Source organism: Eutrigla gurnardus, assembly GCF_963514095.1.
Source record: "Eutrigla gurnardus genome assembly, chromosome: 21".
NCBI lineage: Eukaryota > Metazoa > Chordata > Actinopteri > Perciformes > Triglidae > Eutrigla > Eutrigla gurnardus.
The window spans coordinates 5150377-5171023 of NC_139932.1; the positions used below are offsets into that span (position 1 = coordinate 5150377).

Below are 20647 nucleotides of genomic sequence, written 5' to 3' on the forward strand. Positions count from 1 at the left end.
TTGTCTTCATTGGAACTAAGATGCTCTGCCCAAACCAGAAAAAACTGCACTACTACATTGGCACAATGTAAAATGAATCATGCAAGCTGATGTGGTCATCATGCACAGGCTTTTACAAACTTTAGTGTGATGACTGGAATCCAAGGCAGGTTTAGATAGTCGGTCATAGTTATAGTATATCGTTATAGTTGCTTTTAGATGTACAACTCATTAACTTAGGGCCTCTCAGCTCATCTGTTGTATATGTGGCATCCCAAATTCAACATTTTGTCATTTCAAGCTTTTTTTCTGCAGACACTGAATGATGTCTCTGTCCTTGTGCAGATATAACTCTGGAAATGTTTTTTTCCATTTTAATTGTAGGAAGATAAGTCTCAATCGTCACCATGCAGGTTTAAAATGTTTTTTTTTTAATAATGTGTGAAATAGGATGAGGTTTGGTTTAATTTTTCCTTGTGAAACGTGAAAAGGTGTGGTATTAACAGTAGCTTGTGAACATTACTGTTCGGGACCATTTCCTGCAGATTCTTACATTTTGTTTTAAATAATCATTCTTTCATTATACAGCTGTGACCCCTCATGTAACCCCATATTTATAAATGACTTTTATTGTTTCACTCCCGATATTACATATCTCCTCTCCACTTCCGCTCTCTCTCCCTCTCTGTTTTCTTTTTGATAGGATCTGTTCTTTCCCTTTTTGCACTGCATTCTGCTTTTGAAAGAATCTCTTTCTCAGTAGCCATGACACCAATCTGATTTAAGAATAATGCTGGCAACAGGTACCTGTCCTCAGGGAACTTGTAAATTATGATTATAGACTATGTGGAGTATGTGATGTGATACTGATTTTAATGTTATGTCATCTCCTTCTCACCCCCAATGTCCAAACCACTAAAAACAAATTGAAATATGACTTCCTATTGACTATTTGCTTACAAAGGAACAGAGATGTTTTGATCTCTAAGATGCCATCGGAGATCTGTGAGCAGTGGAGGACAGACTGGGGGATTGTCTGATAAAATAAACATAAAATAAACAAATAAATGCAACAGATGGGAGGAATGTAAACAGAGTCCTAGCAGGAAGTGGGGTGATAGATCACTGGACAGGGATAATATACATGGTGCTCTGCTGTTGGACAGTGATCTCTTTCCCTGCATGTAATGCCGTGACAAGCTGATGTAGATGGTTGGCTATATACGTTGTTTATTGCATATGGAGCTGTTATTTCTGTCATGAGGTCATCCCGGCTGACAAAGGAAGATGCACAGTGGTGCTAAACACAACGGAATAGCAGTCCAGGGTGACTCGTTCCTTCAGTGACATGGTCACCTATGAAAGCCTCAGGCCAGATCCTTCCAGCAGCTATGAGAAGGAAGTAGTCACCTGCCTAACAACTGGAGAAGCATCAAGCCATTGACATGCTGCTGTTTTACCCACTTCCTCCCCCAAAGTGCTACTGACTGAAGTTTCACTTGAGGACTGGGAGGGTCCAGGAGTCGCATGCCTTTCACAGTATTAACAACCATACAGGAGAGTCATTTCACGAGTCAGTTAGATCTGACGAAGCCTCTTGGTGGTGAAACGTATTCAAAAACCTAAAGCAAGTCCAGTTGCCTTCGATAAAGCTTTCAAAGAGAGGACAAAATGGCTTTTTTTTTTTGCTAAAACTCTCAATTCTTCCTACTTTTTTCCACTAGAAAATTACATATTGCTGGAAAATGACAAGGTTTTGTCCAAATATTTACTTACAGTTGCCTTTCTTATTGTAACAGAAAAAGTTGGCACGTCAAAGTTTAGATTTGTTTACATCCTTTGGATGTCAAACAAGCTTTCTCAGTAGATTCCTTCCTTCCTTACGTTTACTTTTTGTTGTTGAGACAGCAGTTTGGAAGCAACGCAGAAGACAGAAATCAAACAGTAGTTCAAGTAAAGTTTTTGAAGTATAATGTGTTATATAATTGGCTGATTTATTTAAATATTTACCACACAGAACAAGGGATTTAGATGGCCAAGTAAACCACACCAGTGAGCCTGAACAATTATTACATTAGATAGATTTATTTCAATCATAGAACAAACAATTGGAATGAAAAAGTAAACAAATACAATGAACTCGAAATCAATAAATAACCAAACTCCAGCACCTGTTCCTCTTGTGTAACATTTTATTTCTCAGCGTACATTCTCATGAACTCTCCAGAACCTGAGAAAGTGTGTCACAGGATGACGTTTGTCATCAGTCCCACATACCATGATCCCAGTGTGTGTCCTCGGACTCATTGCGTAATACAGTTATCACAGCAGCTTTCACACCAACGAACTCAATGTTCGGGTTTCTTAAACTCTGGGTCAGGACACTAAATGGGTCATGTGCTGTGCTCTGGTGGGTCTACTCCATAACAGGAAGACAGCAGGTTGTCATGTGTTGAATAATGAGTGAGACATCCACTGCAACGAATAAATGAACCCACGTGGTTGGTAGTTTATTGTATCTTTTAAGTCATATCTTATCTCTTTTGTTTAGGTGAGCAATGGATTCTTCACCTGGGGAGGTAACCTGTCCACACTGTCAGACATCAACATCCGCATCCCCACAGGTAAGACTAACTATTCCATCAGACCGTGACAGTAAACCGCTGACAAGCAGACTTGGATTCAGTAATTCACTATTATTATTTCAGAATTTGAATTCATATAAAATAAAGAATCAGTAATGCCACCTAATCCAGTAACATTTGCATAAAATCCAGAGATTTTGATTTAAAATTAATGCAAGTAATGCCGACATAAACTTCATTTTACATGATTCCATTTGAACACATCATAATAACGTTTTACTTTTTGCCCAATACTGTTTGTAACTGAATAGAGCCTGAACGTATAATAAAGTAACGTAATGTAACCTCCCTGAACATCTGTTAACTCCATCATTTAGCCAAAAGGAGGAGTTAGCTATATCACTATTCTGGTGTTACCTAGAGATGGAATAACCGACATTACAAAGACATATTCACCGCTTCATTGACTGCATTAAAACATCACAATGGCTTATGTTTTCGGTTGATTGCAGCACTCGGTCGGCAAAAACTGAGTTCATGGGATGGTTGATATTCCGGTCCGAGTTGGCCTACTGAGTGGGATTGGTTCAAAACCTGCCGGTACCAGCCTTCGATTCAGCAAGTGAGCTATGACTAGACGCAGAGACAGCTAGCAGTTCTCACGGTGGTGGTTCTGTTTCCGCTACAGTGGGACAGACAACGAAATGAAAACTTTATACATTTGACAAAGAGGCGACTCATTTGCTGCCGACACCCAATTCCAAAGATTCAGTGAATGAACCTCGTTCAAAATCCGGCTCTTAGGACACACGTCATCTCTATGTTGCCGAGAAGTTAAAGACTTCCATTATGAGGATCCCTGCTTCCTTTTGAATTTGTTTTGTGTGACCATGCTCTCTGTTGTATTATGTTTTCGTAATTCAGAGGTAATTCTCTTCATTCAGTTTCTTCTCCGTCACTGGGGGAAGTTCCAGCTGTAAGAACACTGTTAAAATGTGAATGAAACGTGCAGATCTGCTGTGAGTAGTAGTAACACTGCAGCAATGTCAGTGAGATTCTAAGTATCAGGAGGCCAGGTCACGTTGAGCAGCCTGCCAGCAGATATGCCGTGTAGTATATCACACACATACGCACACTCGGCCCTCCCCTGGGAAGTGACTCGCTTGCTGTTCCAGTCAAGCTACTACTAAGACAAGCAGGATTCGTTGTTCTGCCAAGTTCTGGTCTAGATAATGTTTGTGCGTGTGTGTGAATCAGTCTGAGTGTGGTCATCTGCACGTCTTCAAGTGACTATTTTAGAGTCCTTTTAAAGTCACTGGAGGGATAGAGTTACATGGGTTTGTATGTGTGTTTGGTTTTTAAGAACCCATATCACGGCTCTGCTTGAGCTTAGCTTGTGTGTGTGAAGTTGAAAAAGGATCTTTTTTTACCTTAAAGGAAAACACCACCGCATTTCCATACTGAACTATGTTCTGCTCTGATCTTAGACGAGGTGATACATACCTCCCTCTCCTCTGTGCGTGCACTCAATGGCTCTTGTGCGCACTCCGCGCAGCGCTAATTTGCTAGCATGTAGCTTGTCCCAGTATATTCCTTAGGATCCAAAGGGGGGTGAAGTTAGAAGCGACCAAGCACTTCCACGTTGTCCCTATTTAAATACGGTTACGTGAGTAGTTACACGACCCAAGTTTGGTTACACAAAATGAAACATGCCAATTTTTCTAAGCGGATAACAAGGATAACTATATAGTATGGCGGAATAACAACTGGAAGCACTTCGACGTCGGCGCAGTAATATCATCACTCAAAACATGACGGGACTATATACCTTCTGCTTGTTTTCACAACCCTGTACGATGCACGTTATAACCATGATGTTTGATTGTTCACAAACTATCTTACTACAACCTGATGCTTCCTCAACTGTGCACAAACTACTACAGGTAGTGCAGGCGACGTCGTGCAGGTCACGTAGGTTCTATTGACGGAAGTAAGAGGGGGAGCGGAGTGATGATATTACTGCGCCGACGTCGAAGTGCTTCCAGTTGTTATTCCGCCATACTATATAGTTATCCTTGTTATCCGCTTAGAACAATTGGCATGTTTCATTTTGTGTAACCAAACTTGGGTCGTGTAACTACTCACGTAACTGTATTTAAATAGGGACAACGTGGAAGTGCTTGGTCGCTTCTAACTTCACCCCCCTTTGGATCCTAAGGAATATACTGGGACAAGCTACATGCTAGCAAATTAGCGCTGCGCGGAGTGCGCGCAAGAGCCATTGAGTGCACGCACAGAGGAGAGGGAGGTATGTATCACCTCGTCTAACATCAGAGCAGAACATAGTTCAGTATGGAAATGCGGTGGTGTTTTCCTTTAAAGGAGGAGTCAATTATTTTCAAAATCCACAGAAACTTTGACATTAAACGCATCGCCAAATTGAAAAAAGTCCCGCTCTTTTGTTCAGACCTCTCTTCAGAGCTGCTCCCCCCAGAAAGCACTAGTGAGGGCTCGAGATCCACAGAGAGCATGCAACAGGAAGTAAGCACTGACGGACAGGCAGGCCGTCCAATTATTTTCTCTGGCCCGCCTTTTTTGATTGGACGGGGTTTTTACAGTCCTGCCACGGCCACAGATGAATTGTTTTATGTATTTTTTATGTCAAAGCAGTAAATGTATTGATGGCTATCAGTATGTTACAAGGTTTTCAAGTAAACTAGAAAAGGGTTTTGAATAGAATCACCTAAACAACCTATAAACTTATTATTTTTTTTTTTATCAGAGAGGTTAGTGAGTGTTGTGTTGTTGTATAACATCAACCTGATCAGGATTAGTCAGCCAGGTGCATAGGGGTGGGGAAAAAATCGATTCTTAGATGCATTGGGATTGCCGACGTGGACGATTCTGAATCGATTCACAAATGTCAAAAATCTATTATTTTTATTATAGTTTACGGAACGCAAAAGGCAGAACTTGGAAATGCAGCGCCTGACAGTCTGGGGTTGCACATAACAGAGACACGGCAATCCGACCATGTGTCAAGTATGAAAATGTCATGCATTCTTCTTTTTTCAAGCATGCATGCAATAAAGAGGTGTAACGATTCATTCGATTAATCGATGAATCGATTGTCAGTCCTATAGATTCTAATAAATCGATCTGCTACAATAAATAAATAGAATGAATCGTTTTGGCTTCACCAATAATCGATATAAATGCATTTAATCGGATTAATCGTTATTCTTACTTATGATTAATGTTTTAGTACGTTTAAGACACTCTCTCTCCTGCCAGCATGTAGTCTACTGAAAATGTTAAAAATAACTGAGCAATGTTTTAATTACATTTTTGTATTCAGCATAAAATATTATGCAGGACTACTTTTTTATAGAATAATAATGTTATTTTTTCACCTTTCAGAAGAATACCGATAGTCTCACTCGCATTATTGCATGTTTATTTCATGGATATAGAATTTTGGTTATAAGTTACTGAATCTAATCGTGGTTTACAGAATCGAATCGAATCGTTACAAAAAAAAACGTCCTTGAATCGAATTGCCAACTACTGTGTCGTTAATCGAATAGAATCGCTGTGAAGCCAAAGATTCACACCTCTAATGCAATAAATATTAGAATAATTTATAATAATAATATATTTGTATTAGCATTCTGTATTATGCTCTGATATCTGAGACCCAATCTGAAACCCCACCATAAAGTGTACAGTAACTGTATCATTGTTCATTATTTTATTGGAAGACAACACCAACAATAACATTCTCAACCTTTTCTATCTGTTCAGGTCAGCTGACTATGATTGTGGGCCAGGTGGGTTGTGGGAAATCCTCCCTGCTGCTGGCCATGCTTGGTGAGATGCAGACCATTAATGGAAGAGTCTACTGGAGCAAGTAAGACACCACAGCAACACTTTATGGAACACAATATTTAACGTGATATGCAAGAACTTGTCGATTCTTACCCGACACGATTAGGGGACAAAAGATGACAAATATTCAAGTAAAGTTAATCTTTAAATCCACAGTTTGGTCTTTTTTGAAGTGGGGTTGTATGAGGTACTTATAGTCAGTGTGTTATGTAGATGGAGCTTGGAGAAACACACAGGAGTATCAGCATGGGGGCGAAGCAATGTTCTGCTGTTTTATCAATTTAAGTGTTCAATATGTTGAATGTTTTAAACTCTAGCTTGCCATCAGACAACCCTGTCCGACAGGGAACTGGAGCTCTCTTCACCTTTTCATTATACAATGTTGACCAAGGTTTTCTTTTTTCCTCTATTTATACATAAACTCTTTCCAGTATTCCTTCCAGGTAGTTGGGTTTTAGTGATCTCTTTTTTTCTCATCTGCAACTTTCTTAATTCTGTTGTTGTCCTTTCTTTCACATGTTACTACCAAGGTATATGCAGCTCTGTGTCGAGATCATAGAGTGAATGATACAACATAACAACACACATTGTGTTCTGTTTTTGTCTTCTGTCTTATTACATGCATCAGATATGTGATTACATACAGCATATCTTTCAAAGTAGACTTTTTGAAGTGATTGCTAGATTTAGGAGAAAGATGGTTTGAGACATTATGACAGGAATTATTTGTCTGTCTACTGAAGCATTACATGAACACTTTCAGTATGATTTTAATTTTCTGCTCTGATGGTTATGAGAAGATTAAATGCCTGTTTGGATTATTGAAGCCGTTCCTCATTGAAAATCAGATTTCATGAGATTTTAAAGGAATACGATTCCTTTTTCAGTTGCAACAGACACGTTTATTGGTCAAATTAGTGACATTCTCACACAACAGCACAGATTACAGTTTGTTAGAGTCACTATATCGATAGGAACACAGCAAAAATGATAATATTCTTGCAGCGATTTACTCTGAATTCATTTAATTCTGATGGATTGCAAAAAGGAAATTGTCAGTGAATAGAGATTACTGCTGTATCAGATATAAATATTGGTAGAAATTCACAGGTTTGTGTCAGACAACCTTTGTGTATGTATTAGAGGTGAGAGTCCAGAGCAAGGAAAACAATCTGAATTTGCCTATTGGTGAAAATATTAGCTAATACAACCAAATAGTATTTTGTCAATAAATAAGGTTAGCTAGCTAGTTAACAGACAGTTTACAAATTTACCTGAGCATTTTTTCACTCATAGTTGAAAACTGGCACAATCCTTTCATAGATGGTTTGATCCTGATGATGATCCTGTTACCTGCTGATCCTGGGGGGGGGGGGGGGAGACAGTTTTTCTTCCTGGAATCATCTCTGCTTTATTTGTTGATGACATTGCATGCTTTTAACTTGTTAGATCACAACACCTGTAGTTTATAGATACATATATGTATCAAAAGAGTGTGTGTGTGTCTGTGTATGGTGTGTTTGCTCATCTGCACCTCTGCTCATGTGACTACACGTGTGTGTGTCTGTGGTTTCCTTCTCTTTACCTCTTTGCCTTCTTGCCGTATCAGGCTGCCTGATTATGAGACGGTCCACGAGGGGAACATAAGGTACTTTCTCTCTGGTCCCTTCTCTCTGAAACATAATCATTTACACAGACTGTAAACATCTGCATATTTAATTTTCATCCATTTGTCTCATTTACACTGATTGATATCAAGTGTAAGTAGTTTAAATCACCTGTATTGCCAGCAGTATAATAACCCAGAGTAGATGGAATAGGTTCAAATGTTGGGATTCCACACAGACGTTTACATACGTACGTTCTGAGCTGGTAAGTCAAGGCAACATAGACATCTATAATTCATATCTGTAGTCATACATTAAGCAAAACACACAAGTATAGATAGATAAAGTCGATGCTTTAGTACTTAAAGTGCAGTTATCAGAAAAATAGAACCCCCCTGTAAAGTATCATGTGGAGCCACATTAGGGTCTGATAACGGCCACCACACTTTGACTGGATGGATGTAGTATTTCAGCTCATCCTGAAGGAGAGTTAACCCCTCTAAATCTGGTCCTAGTGCTGTCTCAGTGTTCGTCTACTAAGGGCTGCTCCCTACACAGCAAACATGAGGTGATGAGGGTAAACACTCCAGGGAGACATTTGCTGCTCAATAGATCAGCTGAATTTTGAGGGTTAAATCTGGACTAAATCTGATTTGAAATGCACATTTTTTAGACATCTGTCTTAAAGGTTGTATCAGCGATTCTGGTTGCCCTCACTTCCGTTGCGAGATCCAAAACAAACGGAGCCAGCTAGCCCCTCCCTCCCGTGTTTTGAAAATGGTCATGGACGCGCATTTTCATGAACGTGATTGGTTGGAACACTGTTTATTTTGCTTTTGAGATGTTGGTAGTACCATTTGTTTTTGTGTGCGATCTCGGAGCCTAGGCTGCCTAGAGAGACGCGTTTTTTTGACGGCCTGCTTATGGGGCGGGCAGCTAGCGGATCGGGAGGTAAAAACAGATGAATGTGATCATTTATGTTTCGGCCCAAAATCGCTGATACAACCTTTAAGTGTTAACTATTGTCTCATCTCAACTCTATTGGATGTAGTTAAGTCTGACTTAATACTTCAATATGTTTATTTAAAGGTATAACATGTAACCTTAATGAAAAGATTATACCTTTTTTTATTACATGTTGATTTATGTATTTTCAAACAATTTTCAAACCCAGAGAAAGTTGTAATTTTAATCAAGGTACCTCATAAAACACACGCACGGTGGTAGATCTAATTTAAGTATATATTTTAGGCCTAGTCAACATGTATATGTCTATTTTTATAAATGTAGCTTTTTTCTGTATTGGGCTTTCGTCAACAAGGAGCTTTTATAAAAAACTGACCAGGTTGAAGATTTTCAGAAACTCAGTGTTTTCAGTATCGATGTATAGACAGGAATATCGTAACATCAGAGTGTGAGCAGTAATCTCCTGTGTTTTTCTGAACAGCGCCACAGAAACACATTTTTAAAGTGATACTGCTTCATTCAGTGTACTGTTTGAATCAGCGGGTCTGTTTGTTTGGGAGACGAGGAGACACTGAGGTAATCCTAAGCAGGAGAAGTTGATGGCAGTATTGGGGAAGACAACAACTCCCATGATCCCATGCTTCTTGTCTTTTGTAGAGACCCTTAATGGCAAAAAATGTTGTATGGAAAAAACAAATATAGCTTACAGTAACATCTTAAATTCTGTCTCTTCAACAACATTTTGTCCAGTTTTAACGTGGACGTTGAGACGTTTTTGACCTGCAAATCATCAGGGTTGATATTTTTCTGATCACTGACAAAAGAATATTACCAGAAGCCACCATAGCTGCAGTTCAGCTCCAACCTCCTGGTTAGGTGTTAGAGAAGTAGCTTCAAAATGCTGTAGGGCCTCATTCTGTAAAGGCCTACTGAACAACACCTTTGTGCTTATACAATAGGAGACAGTGTCGAAGAAGCCACAAAACCTAATTATCACAGACAGGCAGTGACCGCATCACTTCCATGGCTCGTCTCTGGGTGGGAAGGTCAATTCGATTAACAGTTGGCAGGCTAACATGTTTGGCATGAGAGCACCACCTCCATTTTTCTTTGTCTGTCTTCCTCCCTCTCTTTCCATGTTTCCTGTCTCTTTCAACAGAAAAGCAGCTTATTGCTCTCAGCTGTCTCCCTCTCTGTCTTCTGTCTCTGTTATTCCATATTTCCACTCAAACACAAATATACACACCGTTGATTGCTGTAGACTCATTCTAACACGGTGACTTTGACAGTTGGTCAGGGACAGAGGAGTCTGACGAAGACATCAGGAGGTAGACGTTCTTCTTCCCGTTTCAGACCTGAAGTGACCCTTTGACCCCTCCTTCACCTCACCCCCACCTCCTAATTTAACCCCATTTTCCATCTTTTCTCTCTCTGGAGAAAGTTAAATTCTTGCAGTATTTCAGGCTGTTGTTAATGGACACATACATAAAGACTATGTTGGTTTACTAGTTGTTTCAGTTATTATATACTTTTCTGAGGTTTTCCTGGTCTTTTAAGTATAGATTTTAGATTTTCTAGAAGTTTTAGATTTAATATAATGATAATTCATAGGCAATATAATATTTTGGTTACTGAAAAACTCCACAGTTGGAGAAGTTAATGGTTATAGTGTCTTGGTGGGTTAGGGGTTCGGGTAATGGGCCATGTATATCAGCAGTCAAATCTCTAATGTTCAAAGACCTGCTCCTCTAACCTTTCTGCTACAGCAGTATTAAGTTAATATGTGTGTGTTCAAGAACGACTGTCTTCCATTCTAGTTGTGTTGCTATTCTTCTCCTATTGAGATGATTCTTGGTTTTGTGCCCTGTGATCCCTGTTTAGTTTTTGCTTTTAATGCTGGGAGTCCTTGCCTAACCTAAATAAACCAACATGTCATTCATGACCCTCAGTTTTGGTCTGGAGGGCCAAATATATACGTGATTTCACACATTCCACACGTCTTTGGGACAATGAAGTTGTAAAAGAAAAGCTCCACATACACACATTTGTACTGCATATTTGTTTGTTTGTAATTAGTTCTCTCAAATGTGCAACAATCCTTTATGATTGACATCAGACAAGTAGAACTAAATTCCACGAAGATCAGACTCCCAGCAGAGTGCTCCGGTTGTTGTTGTGTTGTTGTCCTTGTTGATGTTTTTGGTCATGTTCGTGTTGCTGTATCTCGTGTCGTCGTTGATTTTGCTGCTGCTGACCTTGTTGATGATTTACAGCTCATCATTAACCCGATCCATCATCCATATTTATCCCTCATACCTGACAAAATGTTTTTATGTTGCAGTGGAGTTTGACAGTTTACAAAACATAATCCTCCCTCTCGTCCCGTTTTTTTATTTTTTATGTCTGGGTGTCACATTTATAAAGCAGATTGGAACAAGAATACTGATCTGATTACAGTTTTACTCCTAAATAGTTTTAAGCAACATTTTCAAGCAATAGATGGAAGTGGTAGCCACATATGAAACTTTTAAAAAAACTTAGTAATAGAGTGCAATATATTCATATCTCTAATCTTCTTCTTCTATATTGTTTATAAGTTCACTCTCTGCTCAGAAAAAAATGATACATCCCATTTTATATCTGTGTTAAACAGCTTGTCACATAAAACTACGGTCTCTTAGGGTCATTATAGGTTAAAAAAGAAAAGAATTACACAGCTGGGGGAGGGGAATAATAATAACGATGATTTCCAAGATTAAAATCGTACATTTCTCAGAAAATGTGGGCATATTGTCTGAGATTTAAATGTCAAATTTACAAGAATAAACTCACAAATTTACCTTAAAAAACTAGGATATTCTTTGATATTCTAAAGTTATAAACGTGACATTTTATTGCAAAACCGAAAATACCTCAATTCACAAGTGTGTATTGAACCATGCATGGCGTACCGTACGGTTCTATATTCTATTGAGAACCGTGGAACATAATACTGACACTGGTATGCATGCTCCACCCTCCTCCAGCTCTGTTTTACCTACAGTGGCACTAATATGTCTTTGAACACAAAGAATGAATTGTGCACAATAGAAAAACAAAAAGAGACTGTGACTCACCTATGAGCCAAACAGAGTGAACGGGGTCAGAAAAACACCATCTTGTAATTTTTTACCAGTCACTAATTAGTTGCCACAATACATGCCAGTTAAAACACTATTTATGAAATAAATAAACTTCTAAACAGAGTAAACAACACTGTAACAGATCAACGGTATGCAGATCAGTACTCCTGTCCCTTGAAAGCTTTATGAAGACAGGACTTGTAGTGCTTACTTGTTTGCCTCTGTTTCCCATGATGCACCCAGCAAGAACAGATACTCCGTGGCCTACGCTACCCAGAGGTCCTGGCTGCTCAACGCTACAGTGGAGGAAAACATCACGTTTGGCAGCCCTTTCAATAAACAAAGGTAAGCAAAACCAGCCCACGATTACAGCCCACAGCTTTATAACCACCTGCACCTCCTCTTACTCGTACAATCAGAGATTCTTATAAAAATGGCAGCGTGTTGACGGCATGTTATGTCTGCAGGTATAAGGCCGTGATCGACGCCTGCTCCCTCCAGCCAGACATCGACCTGCTGCCATTTGGAGACCAAACTGAGATTGGAGAGAGGGTGTGTACTCGTTTAATCTCATCTTTAATGTTCATTACTAGCTTTAATACAAATCTCACTGGAATAAAGTGTCTTCCAGTGAGATTTTCACTTGGTTTTGATTATGGTTGTATCAAATATCTCTTTTATTTAATAACATGTGTTAACAACCTTCTATTGAGGTTATAGAATGAATGTTGGTAGGTATATTTTATGATATGATTGATGTTTTATTCTCTCTTTAAACTATTCTGCACAGCCCCAGTTTTGACACTGTACTCATGTTTTTGTGCTGCTGTGATCCAGGGCATCAACCTGAGTGGAGGCCAGAGACAGAGAATCTGCGTTGCCAGAGCTCTCTACCAGAACACCAACATCGTCTTCCTGGTGAGCTAATCCGCTCTAAAATACACAAACAGTTTCTCTGTTTTCCTATTTCACATCGGAAGAAAGGAGTCTTCATAGACAAGGAGAGTGTTTTTATCGAGGGCAATTTTCAGATTTCTATCACCCATTATTATTATTATTATTCCTTAACACATTTTAACATCAGATACTTTCTGTATTACAACAGTTCCGTCATACATGGCTGAATTAGATTAAGCAACACCCTCTCTTCCTATCCGAACCCTTACATTTCTTTACGATTGATTGTATGATACAACCCGTCGTACACGTCGGCCTCTGGGATGAGGAGGCGTCTGCGTTTACTCTCTCCGCTCTGCCGTCATGTGTTTATCTTTCCGAGCCGTCGCATAGTTTCCTGTTGCCACCTCGTGCTTTAATTGGTTATCAAGCATACATTCCACATTAAAAGCTATCAGTGTCATTCTTTCATACGCTCATCACTCTCTGTAATGTCTGCAGTGGTCATTTGTGAAACTGTAACGTATAATAATGAGGAGGGAATGTTTTCTTAAATTAACGTCATTTCACTGTGAATGTGCAGCTGCCTGAGCGCCTCATATCTGATCGCAGGATTGAATTATGCATCATCCTAAAATACATCAAATAATCACAAGCAGAACTCCCATTACCGCGCTATAGCAACGACCCACCCAGCAGGATAGACATTATGGGAACAAGACAGGGATTTACGTGTCCACGAGTCAGGTCAACATCATATGATCAAGTGAATATTTACAGTTAGAGGAAATCCAATTACTCCAGCGATTAGCCGATGATAACTAACAGAGGCAGAAGAGAGACGTGGAGATACAGCTGATCGCCATGGAAACCCATTCCATGAAGCTCTCTACACTGTTCTTGAGCTACTCTGAAGGCCACATGAAGTTTGGAGGTCTGTAGTGGTTGACTCTGCAGAAAGTCTGCATGCCTTGGTGCTTGCTTGTATACACCTGTGGCCATGGAAGTGATTGGAACACCTGGTATTTGGATGGGTGAGTGAATAGTTTTGGCAGCATAGCATATATCGGATTACTCTCCAGTCAGACGTGTCAAGTGAGGACACATGCAGACACAGCTGAGTTGTGATCTGGCAGATCCAACACAAGTGTGACCTCAGGTGAACTTGCTTTGAATCAGAACCTTAAGTACGATCACAAACAGACTCAATGAGGAAACTAGGAAAATCAGGTTTAAGAGACAAGTTCCCCGCGTTCTCTTCCAGGATTACCACGTTTTCTTTCACGCCAGTGTTGTACACCTTCCTCGCTCTCCTCATCCTCTGTCTTGTGTCTCATAGGACGATCCATTCTCAGCGCTGGACATCCACCTCAGTGATCACCTGATGCAGGAAGGGATCCTCAAGTTCCTGCAGGATGATAAACGGACTGTGGTCCTGGTCACACATAAACTGCAGTACCTGATACACGCAGACTGGGTGAGAATCTGAAACAACAAAGGACTGTGCTTTTCTAAGGAACATGTGCAGCAGCTTTCGCACATTCAGTCAGCCGTATTCATTTCTGTCGAGCCTCAGCCTCTGTTTTTGTGCATCATGTCCAGATTATAGCAATGAAGGATGGTTCTGTGCTGAGAGAGGGAACTCTGAAGGACATTCAGACTCATGACATAGAGCTCTATGATCACTGGAAGACCCTGATGAACAGACAGGACCACGGGCTGGAGAAGGTAACAGCTTCAACTTATATACAAATAACAGCATCACCTTAAAGTCCAGTAACATCTCGATGTCATCCAAATATAACCACCGGCAGTCCACATTCAGACTGTGTGAGGTTTTTTCAATGCCAGTGGTAAGTCAACCAGTAACCAGTGTTTCTATATGTAGGACGTTCAGCAGGACAGTCAGACAACACTAGAGAGGAAAACACTGAGGAGAGCTTTCTACTCACGAGAGGCCAAGAACCAAATGGACGATGAGGACGAAGGTAATGGATTCACCACTTTAAAATAAAAGAGACATTTCATGACAGACTCTTAAATGTACCTGTCAGTTATCCATTTGTATCAAACTGAAAAGGTAAAAAAATAAATAAAAATATTTATGTTAAATAAATCGTCATCCTATGCAAAACTTGATTTTGGTCTGATCAGAAGAAGAAGAGGAGGAGGAAGATGATGACAACATGTCCACCACCACTAACAGGAGATCAAAGATCCCATGGAGGGTAATCCATCCATTCACACAGGGCTGCTCGTCATACATAATATTCATTATTTTTATGTTTTTAATAATTCTGTAGCTTCCCAGTTGTGTTCCTTGTGTATTTATTTCCCAACATTCAGATTTTTGGTCAAATGACGTATGTTTCAGCATCAGAATACTCCGAACTATCCCTTTAAGATCAACCCAGCCACACTGATATTGGATGCTACTTTACTTAAAATGTTTTTGCTATGCACACTCAACCACCAACCAGGGCTGTAACTAACGATTATATTAGTATATATCTTCAATATAGGTCTAGTGATTGATTTTGAATCACAATAATAATTGTCGGTGAGATAATAATGATTATAATAATGTTGCGCCTTTTGCAAATTGTCAGAACCCATGTTATGTCTTAAATGTGGCTGTTTTTTTATCACCAACACTAGAGATGAAATTCAAATCTAAAAGGAGACAGAATGGGAGAGCAAGCAGATTTAATCAATAATCTGTGGTACCAATGACGTTACTATTTGGGGGAAAAGGCCGTCCATTCATCCATCTGCTGTGATCCCTCTCCTCAGGTGTGCTGGTGTTACATGTCCTCTGGTGGCTTCTTCATGGTCTTCCTCATGGTGTCCTCTAAACTGCTCAAGCACTCCGTCATTGTTGCCATTGACTACTGGTTGGCCAACTGGACCAATCAGACGGATGTGTCTAACAGTGCAAACATGACATTAACGACTGAGATTAAGGTATGGTCACATTTCTGACAGGCTTAACGCCAATAATTGTGGATTGAAAGTGCCAGAATTTACTTTATACTTTCTGGAATTTATATTTTGATTGAATAATAACAGTGCAACATGCAGCATCTTTATTGGTGTTTTTTTATGGATATTTTTTTACCACAACATTTAAATTTGTCAACTTGTGATGTATGACGTTTCCTGAAAAGAACAATGTAATTTGGCATGAATTGAAAGTAAAAGTCGATCACTTTTCCAGCTAATTAATTAAAAGGATTTACTACAGAATGAGGGATGAGAGTGGATTGTGTCTGCTGATTGCACCCTCATGAATTGTCCATTACAGCTCTGTACAGCTCAACGTCTGATTCAACAACAGATCTAATGACATCACAGAGCCAACAGACTCATTACCTCTTGCAGCTGAGTGCAACTTGCCCTTTTTGTTCAGAGGGAGGAAGAAAACATTTCTTCATAATCTTATATTTCATGACAGGGGCTATCATTGCATCCTGTGAGTGCAAATCCCAGAATAAATGAATAACTTACCACCAAGTCTGTGAAGAAGCTGATCATTTCACTGTAACTGTGTGGCTTTTAGCGCTGATCTTTGTGAATTGGACTGTTTTTTGCAGTGAGACTCATTTGCACAGAAAGTGGCCCAATTCGTGCCAAATGTCATTTAAATAGGAGCAGAAAGCACAGAAGCAGTGAGACGCGATCTGCTTGGTAACACAGTTCACCCTGTTGGGTGCTTTGAAATTGACATGGTTTCTTTTGTCTTATTTGTGCAGGTTTAGCAGCTGTGACTTTACCTCTGAGTCTTATAGTCAGTGTACAATGTATCTCCAGGCAAGCATACAATTAAACAAATATGGAGAATAACGTTTAAATATGAGTTTTATAGGAGTAAATCATTCCAAAAACATTCATATTTACTCCAATTTAGCAAACAATTACATGATCTTTATTTTCTGACCCGTTAATTTACAATATTGAAAGAAGAGATATGAAGAGAAATACAATATCACTATAAATACTAACCAGATTAATTGTGTTTTTCGACCCACAGTCACGGGACTCCTACTACCTGACAGTGTTTATCATCCTGTGTGCGGCTGGAATCACGTTATGCCTCATCACCTCGCTCACTGTGGAGTTTCTTGGTCTTTCTGCAGCCACCAACCTGCACCACAACCTGCTCAACAAGATCATCCACGCTCCCATCAGGTGCACAAACACACACAACGAGAAGTTCTGCGTCTTCTCACTTGTGTTGGGGTCAAATTATTGACACAGGTAGCTTTAAAGGGGAATAGTACTTCAAACATGAATGCTGTCTCCATGGAAACTCTTATTGAGTTTCCTCTAAGCGACGGCACTTGTCCTTGTGTTTGTGTGCTCCCCCATTGTCTCTGTACATGCTGAGTCTGCTTTTTCCGATGCTTTTAGTAAGTAACCACTAAGTACAGGAGATACATTAGTGAGGTCTTTCTTTGAGAGGAGGAAAGGTCAGAGTGTAAGAAAAACATCCTACTTAAATGTGTGTTTTAGGTATTATTTCATACGTTGTTTTTGACTCCTCAGATTCTTTGACATCACTCCCCTGGGTCAGATTCTCAACAGATTCTCAGCTGACACCAACATCATAGACCAGGTAAGGAGATGATTTCAAGAGCTTCTTTTGTTGTTGCACAGAAAAGGCCACATATCAATCCTCTGTAAACTAAAAGAAGAAGCCAAACATGAACCAAATCTGAGTCACTCTCTTTTTCTCTCAGCATATTCCTCCGACACTGGAGTCCTTGACGAGATCCACGTTGCTCTGTGTGTCAGCCATCATAGTCATAGCCTCCATCACTCCAGCGTTCCTGGTCGCCTTGGTTCCCCTGGCGGTGGCCTTCTACTTCATCCAGAAGTACTTCCGGGTGGCCTCAAAGTGAGTCCACAGTGTCCTTATTCTAAATAAAGTGCATTGTTTTATTATGTATTCAAACACATTTAAGAGGATTTCGTTACATGAAGTGAACAGCATCTTTTTGTTGGAGGAAACAGCAACTTTTGCAAACCCCTGAACAAGTATGACCTGTTAGTAGTAAGTGAGGGCATCAGACAGTTATCATTAAGTGTACATGTACATACATACATGTATTTCTCTCTCTCAGGGACCTTCAGGACCTGGATGACTCCACACAGCTTCCTCTGCTCTGCCACTTCTCTGAGACCGCTGAAGGTCTCACCACTATAAGAGCATTCAGGTACACACACACATACACTGCACTGACATCCTTTCTGCCATGGGCAAATTTCAGCTGTTTTTTTTTGCCCGTAACGGTTACACAAACCAAAAACGCATCTTTATGATTTACGTGTATTTTCTATTACCGGCGATATTAAACTTCACAGGAAGGGTGTTACATCTCAGTAAACATTGAAAACATGAGTTTATGGTCTCAATCTCTATAGTTGTAATAGTAATCTCTATATAAGTCTTCTTCAATCCAGCATGATGTTAAGTGAGTAAATTCTGGTCCATTTAGAGTCAAAGAGACCAGAAAGCAGGGGATGCTGTGGGGCGTGGTCAAAATGCTGAACTCAAGGAATAAGTTGGGTGTCATCTGTGTATCTGTGGCAGGAAAGGTCATGTGAGTGAATAACGAAACAGAGAGTTGGCGTACAGAGAAAAGAAGAGGGGACCCAGGACAGTAACTTGATGGACCCCAGTAATAAGTGGACAAGGTTTTGATACAGATCCTCTCCAAGTTACCTGCTACATGCATTTTTTTTGGTAGGATGTGAGCAGTGCAGAGCCTGAGACACCCAGATCCTGAAGGGTGCAAATTCGGATCAGGTGGTTCACGGTTAGAGGCTGCAGAAAGGTCCACAGAGGAGAGAGAGGCTGCTGGGTACAGATATGTGATTACAGATAGCACACTCTCGTGTTTTGGAGGGAAATGGAAGGAGAGAGACAGGTCTGTAGTTGTTTACTTCAGACGGGTCAAGGCAGGGTTACATGAGGAGAGGGTAATTCATTGCAGGGTTTGTGGTTCAACCACTGGCTCCTCCTGCCCACATTTCAAAGTGTCGTTGAGCAAGTGAACATTATAGTAACAGTACATGGCCTCTTGAATGCTTGTGCGTACTTTAAATGAATGCAGTTTATAAATAATCGAATTAACATAATTAATAACACATGCATATGTGTAGGTGATATAAGCAGTAGATGGGGATACTAATGCATTTTAGCAGTACTTCTCTCAGTAGCAGCAATATTGGTGTTAGTTGTCTTCGTAATTGTAGAGACGGTAGCTTTATTCTTCCTGTGTTGTAGTTAAAGTCATATTGGTGGAGGCAGAAGCAGCATCTCTTTGTATTTCTGTCTTCAACCTCTTTCCCATCATCAGTGTAATCCAACATTAAACAGCTCTCACGCTGTTTTTCTCCTCTCCTCCCTGAGGACTTCCTCACACACACAAACATACAGTCACTGAGAGACTCACACACAGATACACAAGCAGATGTCACACACACACACACACACACACACACACACACACACACACACACACACACAGAAACAGTGAATCTGGTGTTGAGACAGCTTCTTGGCAACCATGGAAGAGTTCCCATTATCGTTATCCACTGGTCTCCCTCCAAACCAAGTCTGGTTAAGATGGCACTGACTTGCTACTGAACACATGCGATGATAAAACCTTATCTTCAATAAACTTCTTTTATTAGAAATTTTGTCGACATGCTGCCAGTTAAAGGACAAAAAATGGTATCTTACATAAGTAAGTCTATATATATATTGAACTGTTTGTTTCAGACACGAGGCTCGTTTCAAACAGCGTATGCTGGAGCTGACAGACACCAATAACACCGCCTACCTGTTTCTGTCCGCTGCCAACCGCTGGCTGGAGGTCCGAACGGTGAGCAACTATTTCATGATATATTCTCTCACATGATAAGCTGCTGATTTTCTACATATTTGAGTTAACAGGACAATTATAAGGAATTGATGGATTGTAATATTCTAGTGTGACTTTTTCCCCCCTCTTACACTTACACATGTGGACCCGTTTTCAAAACTCAGCGTGATTTTAGGTTTTGAATGATTATGTTCCATTTCTTCTTCTTCTCTCCTTTTCTGTGCAGGACTATCTTGGAGCAGTGATAGTGCTGACAGCAGCAGGAGCCTGCATTTGCAAAATTGGCCCCAATCAACCTACTGCAGGCCTCGTGGGCCTCGCACTCACGTACGCCCTCACTGTGAGTTTCATCACATTGTTTCTCCTTTTTCTTCTACGATTTGGCCTTTTTAAGGACGTTGAAGTCAAATCTGAGCTACTTCTTTTGTATGTTTTTTAGATAAATGGTATTTCATACAAGAAATCATTTGCACCTTTTATTTGGAGGTCCATCAGTATTGAAGGAAAATGTAGTTGATTGAAGCAAGAAGTTCTGCCATATTGATCAAGAAAGCTGAGTTCTCCTCCTCGCGAAGACGTCAGCAGTGCCTTCATGGACCAGGATGCATTGTGCACGAGCTTCTCATACACGCTTGCTACTAGAGCCCCGGCCTCTCTCCTCTGGATTTCTTCAGCTGTAGACTCTGGAGCGAACAGCTTAAACATACAAAACA

At 40.1% G+C, this 20647-nt stretch overlaps 1 protein-coding gene across 1 annotated transcript in view; it reads left to right on the forward strand.

The window, feature by feature from the left end:
- abcc9 (ATP-binding cassette, sub-family C (CFTR/MRP), member 9) overlaps positions 1-20647 on the forward strand; it is a 54198-nt gene that overhangs the window by 21057 nt on the left and 12494 nt on the right. Inside the window, exons 17-34 of the mRNA XM_084039210.1 lie at positions 2531-2603; positions 6369-6474; positions 8062-8100; positions 10315-10353; positions 12391-12492; positions 12615-12699; positions 12985-13065; positions 14384-14521; positions 14647-14772; positions 14933-15032; positions 15199-15272; positions 15838-16008; positions 17075-17232; positions 17590-17659; positions 17784-17941; positions 18168-18260; positions 19832-19934; positions 20161-20274. Of these exons, the coding sequence (XP_083895336.1) occupies positions 2531-2603; positions 6369-6474; positions 8062-8100; positions 10315-10353; positions 12391-12492; positions 12615-12699; positions 12985-13065; positions 14384-14521; positions 14647-14772; positions 14933-15032; positions 15199-15272; positions 15838-16008; positions 17075-17232; positions 17590-17659; positions 17784-17941; positions 18168-18260; positions 19832-19934; positions 20161-20274 (1830 nt within the window). The remainder of the gene's footprint in view (positions 1-2530; positions 2604-6368; positions 6475-8061; positions 8101-10314; positions 10354-12390; positions 12493-12614; positions 12700-12984; positions 13066-14383; positions 14522-14646; positions 14773-14932; positions 15033-15198; positions 15273-15837; positions 16009-17074; positions 17233-17589; positions 17660-17783; positions 17942-18167; positions 18261-19831; positions 19935-20160; positions 20275-20647) is intronic.